The sequence below is a fragment of the Xyrauchen texanus genome, chromosome 2 (assembly GCF_025860055.1).
Source record: "Xyrauchen texanus isolate HMW12.3.18 chromosome 2, RBS_HiC_50CHRs, whole genome shotgun sequence".
Classification (NCBI taxonomy): domain Eukaryota; kingdom Metazoa; phylum Chordata; class Actinopteri; order Cypriniformes; family Catostomidae; genus Xyrauchen; species Xyrauchen texanus.
In genome coordinates this window covers 484,534-497,937 of record NC_068277.1, presented here as the reverse complement: position 1 = coordinate 497,937, position 13,404 = coordinate 484,534, and the positions used below count along the sequence as shown (strand labels likewise).

Here is a 13,404-nt window from a genome sequence, read left to right as displayed (position 1 = left end):
AGTGAGTGTGTGTGTGTGTGTGTGTGTGTGTGTGTGTGTGTGTGAGTGTGTGTGTGTGAGTGTGTGTATGTGTGTGTGTGTGTGTGAGTGTGTGTGTGAGTGTGTGTGTGTGAGTGTGAGTGTGTGTGTGTGAGTGTGTGTGTGTGTGTGTGAGTGTGTGTGTGTGTGTGTGTGAGGTGTGTGTGAGTGTGTGTGAGTGTGTGTGAGTGTGTGTGTGTACTTTAAACAGCATCAAACATGCCTGAACAAAATATTAATATCACATGAACATGTAACAGGTGAAACACAGAGTCAAATTAAACCGTCTGGGAGGTCATGTGATTGTATATGAGAGGTCATGTGATTATATATGGGAGGTCATGTGATTATATATGAGAGGTCATGTGATTATATATGGGAGGTCATGTGATTGTATATGAGAGGTCATGTGATTATATATGGGAGGTCATGTGATTGTATATGAGAGGTCATATAGTCACTGACGTACAGGACTGCGTCATGAGTAATGAAGGTGTACATCCAGAGTGCTGTATAAAGATTTATTTCAATATTAGAAGGTGCAACACAATAAGATAAAGTGCATTTCATGAGTTTAACACCTTCAGAATGACGTCTGGAACCTCAAACATGAAGATTGTCAAACAGGAAGACTCGAGAGTTTAAACTGACAGAAATAATAAAGATCATATTTTCATCATGCAGCTTCATATTTACACACATCACAATCCTCAACCCTTAAAGCAGCAGAATCTCAGGAGATGTTCAGGTTCAGTACAATTAAAGGAGTAAAAGTGCATTTCCTTTTAAACACACATCACAATATTCATACAATACCTGTGAAAAGATTGGCTTTGAGTCTGTGCACATAGAAGAGTCCCACATTTGAGTTCCTCTTTAAATCTCATTTCATTCCTGTGCAACACGCTAAAATAAAGACGGATCCAGTGATCTGTGGAATATTCCTTGGGTGTAATTTAATGTTCTACATCTTTATCACACAGGATTCCCTCATTTATGAAGAAATTAAAATCATTATATAGTGATTACACTCATAAAGAGCCACTTCTAATACTGTACAACTACACACTTTTATCACTATATATCAGGACTTTTATTTATAAAGATTTGATTAATATCAATGACTTGTATAGGCCTGGAAATCCCATGACTGAGGGAGCTTATCTCTTTACTCAAGTCCTGTATATCAGTTTTCCTGATTAATCCTGCCGATAGTTGTGCCATTTCAGAATAAGAGTCTCCGAGTGTTTTGGTATGTTTATACTAAAAGTCCCACATCTGTGATTTTATTCATTTTGGATTCCCAACACAATAAACAGAGAATATTTAACATTCTATAAATCGATTTGAAAAACTCTTGGCCGATTAATCGGTTATCGTTCTTTCCCATGACCTTAGTTATCAACATCAGCAAAATCCACAATCGGTCCACCTCTACTCTCAATTCAAACCACAAAGCTAATTATAATTTTTTAGATGCATCCATTAAAATTTGACCTTCCATTAAAACAGATTTAAGCCACGCCCACACTCATCCATTTGCCATGTTTACTCCTCTCATCCACACTAAAACAGCATTTTCCTCCACGGAAAACAGCGTTTACAAAATGCTCTCCATTACCGCAACCGTTTTAGAAAACAGATTAAAGTGCCCTACTATAATAGATCATTTAAATGTCGAACTCTAGAATTAATGATGCATTCGCTTCATGTCACAATTGCCCAGACTGATCTCGCAGTGAGATCGGAAAGAGTAGGTCAGCTTTTCTTTATCTAAAATCGCCGTATACTTACTGAAATACGGAACACTGCCCCATGTGGCCAAAGCGGGAAGTGTTCTTGGGCGTATGGTCACATGTGAACGGCAATTTCTGGGTGTAATATCCACGAAGCGAGTTGTTTCCTGCTGTACAGGCACATATGAGGAATGACAGTTCTATAAAGTCTACGACCAAACCTTTACCTAACCTTAACCATTAGTGTATGAAACACAGCACGGCCATCACTGACTATGCGGTCGCGATTACTCCCTGATCACAACGGGATTCGTTCCGTGGTGTTCCCCGCTGACGAGACGCGCATCCAGATGTGACACGCTTCTGGGTGCGCCACAGGGGAACGCAATCGAGCTGGAGCCGTTGCAGACATGACTATGAGGACATGACGTGAGTCGGCATAATGTCGCCGATCCTAGTGTATCGGAACTATCGTAAAACAACATGCCGACCTCCCATTGATCATGTTGGAATTGCCATAATTACGTTTCCAAGCAGTACAAACCATTGACATCTATTTCAAGCTCTTAATTACAACTGAGAATTTAATGAGAGTTCAGACTTCTCTCCCTTGACAATTGTGACGTCATATAAATTGATTGTGTGTATGTTTTTATAGCTTTATGTTACCTGTTGCACTTTCTGTGGAATATTTTTGTATCTATTTTGGTTTAATGAACATTACTAATGAATCCATTTATTTCAGAGGACATCTCGGAGAATCATCTGTTATTTCAGTCATTCCAACAAGATGAGAACGCAGCATAAGTGAACAGTACAGAGTGAAAGAGGTCTACAGCAGCTTTCTTCTGTTTGGTGAGTTCATTTGTGCTTATTTTTATCCAAGTCTTCTTGGTATCTTTCTTATTTACCATCATCAGCTTCAAAGAAGGTTTCGTCCATTTAATCTGTGACCTCATCTTCCTTTAGGACAAGCCATGTGATGTGACCCCTCATGTGATCTCATGAGAGGAAAATGACCATTTAAGAGGCATAACATCAGGTCACAACCTTTAGGGGTCATGGGTACCTTGAGGTGAAACACTCCTACTTTCTCCATTGGGAAGACTACACGAGTAAAAGCAGGCAAGGCGTCTTATCATTGGAATCCTTCAGCACAAACTGGACTCTGTTAGGATTCTGGAGGGGTTGTCATGGAAACATCTCCATCCCATCATATCTCAGACTCGCTCTTATAGGTCATTGGGTCAAGCGGTATGGCAGTCTGTAAAATGTCAAACTCCATCTGGTTGTCCATGTCAAACACACACAGCACGTTATTGCTAGAGGTCATTGTGGCTGTATCCTGGAACATTTTCTGGAAGTCTGTGGGAATGCTGGCCAAATATGACCGTCCTTCCTCCAATCGCTCCTCATCTTCCTCTCCACAGCACAGCGCCACCTCGTTCTCGTAGCAGAAAGCGCTGGGCGAGTGAGGTGGCAGCAGGGTTTGAGTCCGCTGGCTGATGGGTGTCACAGAACATGATGATGCTGATGACCGACGACCAACTAATTCCCTCAGCTCATTAGCGCTACAGGTGGGCGTTGACAAAACTTCATAGGTTTTGTGGAAATGCGCGTAATCAACCTGATAGTGGTCACAGTCCTCGAAAATAACGGGCTCAAAGTGATGACCCCAAAGGATCTCTCGAGAAAGATACGAGCTTCGTGCCTGCGTGGTCATGGCTGTCGCTTCAACCATTCCCTCAAGAATCACGACAATCTCAAAGTCATCCGACTCCAGATCCGCCCTGCTCATCGTCCAGAGCGGTGAGTCCTCGTCAATCTCATGTACAATGACCAGAGGAGACACGAGGAACAGTCTGTCGGTGCCGTCATCGTAGCCGACGTTCAGATCAGTCTGCTCGAGAGGAATGAACTCGCCCTCTGCCGTGATGTGGGGTCGTATGAGCTGCGCACGAATGTGGGCTTCTACGATGTGGCTCCGACGCAGGTTCCCCACACGCCACATCAAACATAGTTTTCCGTCCCTCAACGCAATCACAGCATTCTCGGAGAAAAGCAGCGTCTGGTTCCTCTTTTTTGGTCGTGCCATTTTGGCCATAATGGTGCCAATCATGAAGGAGTCAATTATGCATCCAACAATGGACTGCACCACCACAGTCACAATCGCTATGGGACACTCTTCAGTGACGCAGCGCCAGCCGTAACCAATAGTCGTCTGGGTCTCAATGGAGAACAGAAAAGCCCCAACAAAGCCTTCAACGTGCAGCAAACACGGTTTCCACTCCTTATGTTGCCCAGATGGGATTTGAACTCTACGATCCTTATCAAAGTCTCCGTGAACCAACGAGACGCAGTAGAAGATCACGCCAAAGATGAGCCAGGACACCAGGAACGTTGAGCAGAAGATCAGCAGCAGGTACCTCCAACGAATGTCCACGCAGGTGGTAAAGATGTCCGCGAGGTACCGCCACGGCTTGTCGTCCATATTGGAAAAGACGACGTTGCATTTCCCATTTTTCTTTACGAAGCGACTCCTCAGTTGACCCCGTCCAGAGGTGGAGATCTTCCCGTTGTAGTTGTTTCCCATCGCCACACTCGTCCTCTCACCGCTCATGGCGCTGGCGGGGGATTGCAGACGGCTCGTACTGTGGCTGCTGTGAAGGCCGAGGGTAGAGCTCTTCAGTCTCTCCTCATCGGGAGAAACAATGCTGTACCTGAAGAGCAGAGAGAATACAGAGTTTTGGTCAGAAAACATGTGAATCCGTAAGAGTTCAGGGTTGTTTGTGGGAGTTTTGGAGAGTGGGGGGAGGACGGGTAAAGAGCTGTAATCTGATTGGACCGGTTGTTCTTTCCAGTGAGCGCTTTAAAGGACACGCACTCACTCCAGATAAAGCATGAGTCACGTCCTCTGTGTCTAATGCGTCTCTCTCTAGAAACAGTACTACACTGACCCCTCCTGCTAATGGTCAGGGTTAGGAAGTACCAGAGTCAGTGGACACTTGATGTTTCATGCTTTCTCTCCTTCATATTTTCTCTATCCTCCTCCTTTCACTTTTTGTCACAAAGAAGGTAAGCAGGACTCAGGTATGAGTAACCTGCCCCTATCGTCCAGAGAGGATTATGGGGAAGGTTAGTTGTGTTGAGCCATATCAGAATTGCGGTCAGTGCAGGTTTATGGATTATGTGTTCCCCCCTCCTCTTTCATCGCTCTCTCTCTCTCTCTCACACACACACACACACGCACAAACAAACAAATATATACAACAAAATATAATATTCATTAGCGAGTCTAAAATTGTTTGGTGGCTCAAACACTTATAATTGTGCTTTAAGGCCTGATATACCCCCACAGCTCGAAAATAAATCTCTTTAGTTTATAAAATTCTACACTAACTTTGACAAACCAGCTGACAAAATCTCTAAAACCTTTGAGTTTTGAGTCCAATTCAATAACACATGTTGCATTTTATCATTAGTATTCAAAACAATTCAGAGCTTAATGATTGTAGATGCTTAACACAAGGCTTGGGATCGATGTCTTTCACACATCAATAATCGGAAGATTTTCCCAATGATTATCGATATATATCAGGATTTACATAGGGCTGCTCTTGCACAATAGTCTCTTCAGACATATGTCTCTAAACAACTTGTTAATAATGTGTGAGTGCTCCGTTCTAAGATTAGAAACAATTAGAAACACACCACCAAGGATTCTGAATGCCACGAACAGCAAGTGTTTCACGAAGTCGCATTGTTTTCCATTAAATTCGACCCAAAACATGATCAAAGACTACTTACTCTAGTCATCACTGGATGATCTATTTTGAGTAAGTATGCTGTTTTGTGGTAGCTTGAATGAAAGACCTATTCAAGGCTTCTTACAGAGAAATTGAATAATAAACGTCGCCATTTCTAATCGTTCAGTTTGAGCAGTTTCACCAGTTTCATAAACTAACCTGCTCATCTACGTCAATTTGTTCATTCTTGAAGTAGAAAAACCTTCGTTACTTTGGACTGCTATCTCCTGTGTGTGTGTGTGTGTGTGTGTGTGATAGATATTATATATCGCCCTCTGGTGGTCTCCCAGCACTATTACACCAGACTGTTAAACAGAGGCCAACAGAGTGAATTGGAAAGCATGCAAATTGGGCTTCTAATTTAAATGTCTACTCATTTTAAAATATCAATGCCTCAAAAATATATCGACCAACCAATAATCCATATTTAACGCACATCCGGTTGTGTGGCGTTACTGTGACCGGTGGTAACCCCCCTGATTTCATGAAAATTACATGGCAACATTTTTGCTAAATTAGATGACGTGGTTTATTACACGTATCACGGCAGTTCTGAGGCGAAGTGTCCACTGTGTGGCGCTTAAAGCGAGTGAAATGTTCTCCCACACAGATGAGGTTTATGAGTTGTCCACACTAATACGTTTTAGGGCATCTTTTTCTCTCTTCCGTCCACAATGAGACGATGTTTTTGTCCGAGCTTTTTGAATACGCTCTCCAAAGTGGATACATTTGAAAACGCTGTTGTGGCGTTGTAGTGTGGACTGATCTGAAAATCATGATGTATTTGTTGTCATGTGACGCAGTCATGTGATCTATCCAACCAAAACAATCAAGATGGCCGCCCGTGTTATAGCGGCGCTGTTGTACTTGATACTCACTTTGATAGTGTTGTTAAAAAACAACACTCCTTCCTTCAAATGCGAAGGGAAGTTTACTCGGAATTGGTGTCCGGCGACGGAACACGAGGACAAATGCGTTTCCCTAACCCTAACCCTAACGAGCAACATTTGGAAAACACTTGAAAGCGCTAGTGTGGACAGAGAGCAATTTTAAATGAAAATACATTTTCAAATGTATCCGGATTAATGTAGTAACATATAGTAAAAGGGTTTAGATGTCATAAGATTGCATTGTGTGAGGAACAGGGTGAAAAGTAAGTGTTTATGAACCAATAATCTGCCGTTCTAATCGTGATTTGTGTAAAATTGAATTAAAGTAATTTTTGCTGTAGCGCCTCCAGTGTTTCACCAGGGAACTGCCGCGATACTCACAACAAGCCACATAAAAATCATTCTGCAAATATGATATATATACAGACATGATGACTTTCTTCAACAACAGACTTAGTTAACATATTGAACATCAAAATAACGTCTTGTATTCACTATTAAAATGTAAACCGGGACCCACCGTGAGCTCTCAAGGTTCTTGCAGATTTATCAAATCTCTTCAAACAGATAAATGTGTCATAGCTCTTTCTCATTATTGTCAGAGACATGATCTCTGGAGTAACACTGAATCTTCAAATATATATAAATATAATTTATTTATTGGTCAAAACACTTTTCAATGTCCTCAGTATGGCTGCTCCTATACAGCTTTTCATTATCGGTGGACATTTAACATTTATTTAGCTTAATTTATACCAAAAATAGAGCATCGTTTTTATGCTATTGTCTTAATGGAGTTATGCAATTTGGAATCGCTCAGATAGATTTTGCAACACACATATCTTGACGCATATACATTGAGCTCTAATGTTGTCTCTAAAAGCACACACACACACACACACACACACACACACACACACACACGCGCGCACACACTGGTCGTACCTGTTGGCTCTGTTGGTTCCCATGCTGTGTGTGATGTGTGTGTGCTGACAGGACTGAACAGTGCTTCGTTTGCCTACGCAGAGAGATTCAGGATCGGCATCCTGACACAATACACACAACACAAACCCTGCAGGGAAAGAGAGGAACACAGAAAATCATCAAATGCAGTGCTGAACATTGTGCATATTTAAAAATGTGTTTTCAATATTGATTAACAGTTCTTGAAGAGAATATGAATTAGAAGTGGACAAAGTGTGTCATGTTCTGGCTTGGAAACGCTTCAATTGGGTCAAAGCAGCTGTTAAAATAGGTCTCACACACTCATTCACACACAAACACACACTCATACATACACGGACACATACATACACACTCACACACACACACAACACACACTCACACACAGTCACTCACTCACATTCACACACACACATGCACACACACACTCATACATACACACACACACATACAAACACACTCACACACAACACACACACACACACACATGCACACTTACACTCACACATACACACACACACGCACACACACACACATACACTCACACACACACACACACAGTCAGATATCAGTCAGGCAGTAATCTGCATGTTCTCTAAATGATCATATTTGAATTTAACATTTTATATTTAGATTTACGATGGTATCATAAAGTCACCCTTAAAAATGTGATTGCATCAGATGTTGGATAACAGTCATCCAGAGTTTATGCTTTCCAGTGTGTTTAGTGAGATTATTGCACTTTTAGTAAACGCTGTGCAGACGTGTAACTGTGTTTCCTGTACGTTGTGTTCATGTCACGCCTGCAGTGTTGTGGAGTAGCATCAAGATTATCATCCATCATGACACTGGTGTATATGTCAACTGACTAAATGATTTGATTTAGATTATAGCTGAAGGGAGATGTTCTATGACAGTCACTCAATTACTCGCCACCGCGAGAGCAAAATCACCAGCAGTGTTTCATATCTCAGATGTTTCTCCTAACAGAAATGAGATTGGAGAGCACTTTGAGTCCACGCTTCTCCTGAGACCACGTGATATCTGACCATCTCAAAGTCATCAGACTCCAGATCCGCTCATCGTCCAGAGCGGCGAGTCCTCGTCAGTCTCATGTACAATGACCAGAGGAGACACGAGGAACAGTCTGTCGGTGCCCTCGTCGTAGCTGACGTTCAGATCGGTTACCAACTGACTCGTTTTTAAAAGAAACATCTGGAGTCTGTGTATCTCAGCGAGTATTGACACTGACTATCACACCTGGAGTCATGAGTTTTAATCCAGGGCGTGCTGAGTGACTCCAGTCAGGTCTCCTTAGCAACCAAATTGGCCCGGTTGCTAGGGAGGGTAGAGTCACATGGGGTAACCAAATTGGCCCGGTTGCTAGGGAGGGTAGAGTCACATGGGGTAACCAAATTGGCCCGGTTGCTAGGGAGGGTAGAATCACATGGGGTAAACAAATTGGGATGGTTGCTAGGGAGGGTAGAGTCACATGGGGTAACCAAATTGGCCCGGTTGCTAGGGAGGGTAGAGTCACATGGGGTAACCAAATTGGCCCGGTTGCTAGGGAGGGTAGAGTCACATGGGGTAACCAAATTGGCCCGGTTGCTAGGGAGGGTAGAGTCACATGGGGTAACCAAATTGGCCCGGTTGCTAGGGAGGGTAGAGTCACATGGGGTAACCTCCTCGTGGTCACTATAATGTGGTTCTCACTCTCGGTGGGGCGTGTGGTGAGTTGTGTGTGGATGACACTGAGAATAGCGTGAAGCCTCCACATGCGCTACGTCTCCACGGTAACACGCTCAACAAGTCACGTGATAAGATGCACGGATTGACATCTCAGATGAGTCACTACACCACCACGAGGACTTGGAGCGCATTGGGAATTGGGCGTTATAGATTGGGGAGAAAATAATAAAAAAGGGACAAAGTTGATGCTTAAAGAACTCTTGCGTAATGAAAGCACTGAAATGTTCTTCTGGGTTTACACATCATACACAGTCCTCTAAACTACTGAAGAGATTTCAATGTCTATGTGTGTTATAAAACATTACATTTGTTCATCTGGAGGTGTGCAGCAGTCACGCTGCATCAGATTCAACACATGCATGTGATTCACTCACTGCTTTTTACCATAAACACTCTAACCTTTATTACACAACACACACTTAATCCCTCTGTGTGTGTGTGTGTGTGTGTGTGTGTGTGTGTGTGTGTGTGTGTGTGTGTGTGTGTGTGTGTGTGTCTGAAGGAGACTCTGATGGTATTCTTCTTAACTCTTAATCCATTAAATGATGTCTGAATAATCTCCTCATGTCTCATTTATTACACGGATATGAGACGCTTGAGAATACTGCTGTGTAATCTGATACGTGTGTGTGTTACCATAAAGAGGGGGATGATGGGATTAATATATGTTCTAAAACACACACAGTGACAGATTATATTTCTCAGGTGAGTTAAGACTAAAGCAGATTTCATCTGATATTATTCATGTTGATAAATGATAAAGCTCCGTTGCCGTTATTAACTCCAGTTAAATCAACTTTAAAGAAAAATGCAATTTTGTTTGATTTGGCTTTTAATTGAGATTGATCTTGTATTTGCATGTAGAGTGTCCAAAACAATATTTGTGTTATCTTCAGTCTGAATGTCCTTCAGAACACAAAATATAAAATCAAGTGTGAAAATGCCCTTGAATCAACGTTTCTGAAGTGTTCGATTATAGGGAAAAAACGAAACATGGGACTTTTCTGTTTGCAGGCTGGCATGAGCGCCAACGTTGGGTTCAGTAACCTCAATACCCTCAGACAAACACACACACATTAAACTCTGATTGATCAGGGGAATTAAAGTCACGCGTCCCAGTTCTCCAGCACATTTAGCGCTTTCCACTAAAGTAGTCCGACACCTCGTCTGTGTACACTGAAAGCCAATGATTAGTACCCTGAACACACCTCATCACAATCTAATTAACATCAGCTAAACATCTTTACAAACACTCATAAACACCTCAAAGACATCTACTAACTGTCTTCTTGACATCTGAGAGGACACGTCTTATAAACGTACTGAACATGACGATGTAAACACACACATGGAGGTCTGGGTGATGTTCGTGTGCTATCAGATTAGCGGTTGCGTGTACACGAGGTGTGAACGCTCATCAGAAAACTTGAATTACTCAGAACTGACCGCTGGATTTGTCTCATGGATCTTGTGGCACATGCCGCAGATGTTAGTCTTAAATCTGCGGGATTTAGGTTGACATAAAATATGACGAGCAGGTATGTTTCTGCGGTACAGTAAATCCGGTAAAGCTCCAGATCCGTGCGTGATCTCAGACGGATTGTTAATCTTTTTTTTTCATTAGAGCATCAAGTTTCTTTGCTCTGTTTCTCCAGCATTCATCCTCTTCATCTGTTCAAGGGTCATCAGCCCGTTAAACTCATATTTCTCAAATACAACGCTCAAACACTGTAAAAACAGACATTGTTTCTTAATTGACGTTACTGAAATTGCTGTAAAGTTATTTGGGTTGATTCAGTTGTGTTTTTACTTCAGTTTTACCATTACGTTTTTACCAAGCACTTTTTTTTTATTTTAACTGACAAAAGCATTTTCTACAGTGTTGCCATGTTACATAACACATTTAAATGCCTTCTACAAATGTAATTGCATTTAATTTAGGAAAAGTAACCTTTTCCAAAGTCATACAGCCTACTAGTGGGGAGATCAGGGTTTTTTTATAAATGACCAATTTAATTCTGATTAAATGCCAAGAGGTTATCCATATCTTCATCCAGAAATAAAATAATGTGAATTTCACACGGATTTTGAAAGAGTGAAACAAACTCCTAAACTTCATTCAACACTCATTTCTGTTTGATTACACAGCAGAAAAGTGCATTAAAAACCAATTCCGACATATATCTGACAAATTCACTGCACACACAATAACTACTCACCTTAATAAAGGCGATATTCTATAAATGTGTTTTTGTATAATCGCTCAGCGATGTTCGCGGGTAATTTGCGGTTTGGCGGGAAGCGCGCGCTCTGTTCGCCCGCGCTTTTATTCCTTTTTTTTATATTCCGAACGAGACTTCCATCTTTAACTCGATATTACCAACGCGACGTTTTTGTAATGAATATTTTCTCGTAGTTATCGCGGGTTAATCTCTCTGGTTTGATTTCCCTCACACGGTAATCTCCGCGCGCGCGCTCTCTCTCCTCCTCAACCTCGCGGTCTCGCGCTCATGTGGGTGACCGGCGGATAACGGAGGAGGAAGAGGAGGAGGGTCTGTCAGTTTGATTATATTCACTTTAGAATGATGTCAAGTGAAATTCAGTACAAATTAGTCCGGTTAGGACAGAATGTCACATGATGGATGAGAATGAAATGAAATCACGAGGCGCTCAGAGTTCATCATTTTATATCTCTTAACACAAATTCTCTGTGTTTAAATTTGAGTGAAAATACAATGCTCCAAAAACATTTGCACCATTCTTGATTTTCTTCAGAGATAGAGGATCTCTCCTCTTGTCAAATTATTTAAACACTGTGTTTCAATGTTGTCCTCTAACATGATTATGATGGTGTTCCTTATACACAAACTAACGGGTGAATGGAAATCCTTCTGGACAAGGATGTAACCAAATATTCAAGATGTGTTTTTTAGGATGTTAAGGCAATACCTTTATAAGATGTTTCCTCTCGTATGTCATTCGTCTTTGAGATGTTCATGATTTAGGATGTTTGTAAATCTGATCTCTTTAAAATGTTAATCAGATGTTAATTAGATTGACATGCTTTCAAGATGAGAAGATGGAAAACAGACAGCTCAGAGTCTCAGTGTGCCATCTGGGTCATTGCTGGGTCCCATTGCCCCCAAATAACTTCTGACTGACAGCGAAACGATCAACGTTTCCTCCCTTAAATATACAAGTGCATCACCAAAGATAGCGTCGTAGTGCTGCCTTGATGTCTATGTGCTTATATATTTTTTTGGCTAATCTAATGTGTTTAATTTTGGATTATTTTGATTACTTTCAACCTAATTAAAAAAAATGTTGTCACATGCATTTGAGGATAATCATTTTATCATAAGTAAGAGGAGGGGTGTGTGTATCTCAGCGAGTATCGATGCTGACTATCACACCTGGAGTTGTGAGTTTGAATCCAGGGTGTGCTGAGTGACTCCTGAGTGACCAAATTGTCCCGGTTGCTAGGGAGGGTAGAGTCACATGGGGTAACCAAATTGTCCCGGTTGCTAGGGAGGGTAGAGTCACATGGGGTAACCAAATTGTCCCGGTTGCTAGGGAGGGTAGAGTCACATGGGGTAACCAAATTGGCCCGGTTGCTAGGGAGTGTAGAGTCACATGGGGTAACCAAATTGGCCCGGTTGCTAGGGAGGGTAGAGTCACATGGGGTAACCAAATTGGCCCGGTTGCTAGGGAGTGTAGAGTCATATGGGGTAACCAAATTGGCCCGGTTGCTAGGGAGGGTAGAGTCACATGGGGTAACCAAATTGTCCCAGTTGCTAGGGAGGGTAGAGTCACATGGGGTAACCTCCTCGTGGTGGTGATTAGTGGTTCTCTCAATGGGGCGTGTGGTGAGTTGTGTGTGGATCGTGGAGAGTAGCATGAGTCTCCACATGCTGTGAGTCTCCGCGGTGTCATGCACAACGAGTCACATGATGCGCGGATTGACGGTCTCAGAAGCGGAGCCGATTCGGTCATCCACCACCCGGATTGAGGTGAGTTACCGTGCCACCATGAGGACCTACTAAGTAGCGGGAATTGGGCGTTCCAGATTGGGAGAAAAGGGGACCCTTAGAGATGGCAGCCACTAGATGCTTTGAAGCAGTTCAGTTCAGTGTGTGAGCTGCACACCTTTGGTGAGGTAGTAAGAACTAATATACGGTTCAGTGCAAAAGTCTCATACACATAAGACGCTTCACAAAGCATTTGTCTTCAGAGGGTTATTTA

The 13,404-nt window shown here is 42.3% G+C and overlaps 1 protein-coding gene across 3 annotated transcripts; it reads right to left on the bottom strand.

Annotated features, from left to right (window-relative positions):
* Positions 1 to 2,593: 2,593 nt before the first annotated feature.
* On the bottom strand, positions 2,594 to 12,532 carry LOC127653550 (ATP-sensitive inward rectifier potassium channel 12-like). Of its 3 annotated transcripts, XM_052140260.1 has the most exons (3): positions 11,382 to 12,532; positions 7,396 to 7,522; positions 2,594 to 4,474 (listed from the first exon to the last, which is right to left on the bottom strand). In XM_052140260.1, the coding sequence occupies exons 2-3, from the start codon at positions 7,416 to 7,418 to the stop codon at positions 2,968 to 2,970; spliced, it is 1,530 nt and encodes a 509-aa protein (XP_051996220.1). In that variant the 5' UTR covers positions 7,419 to 7,522; positions 11,382 to 12,532; the 3' UTR covers positions 2,594 to 2,967. The 3 variants fall into 3 exon arrangements, with proteins under 3 accessions (XP_051996220.1, XP_051996212.1, XP_051996227.1); XM_052140252.1 differs by lacking the exon at positions 11,382 to 12,532 and having other exon boundaries at positions 7,396 to 8,786; XM_052140267.1 differs by lacking the exons at positions 7,396 to 7,522; positions 11,382 to 12,532 and adding an exon at positions 4,643 to 4,712.
* Positions 12,533 to 13,404: the final 872 nt, after the last annotated feature.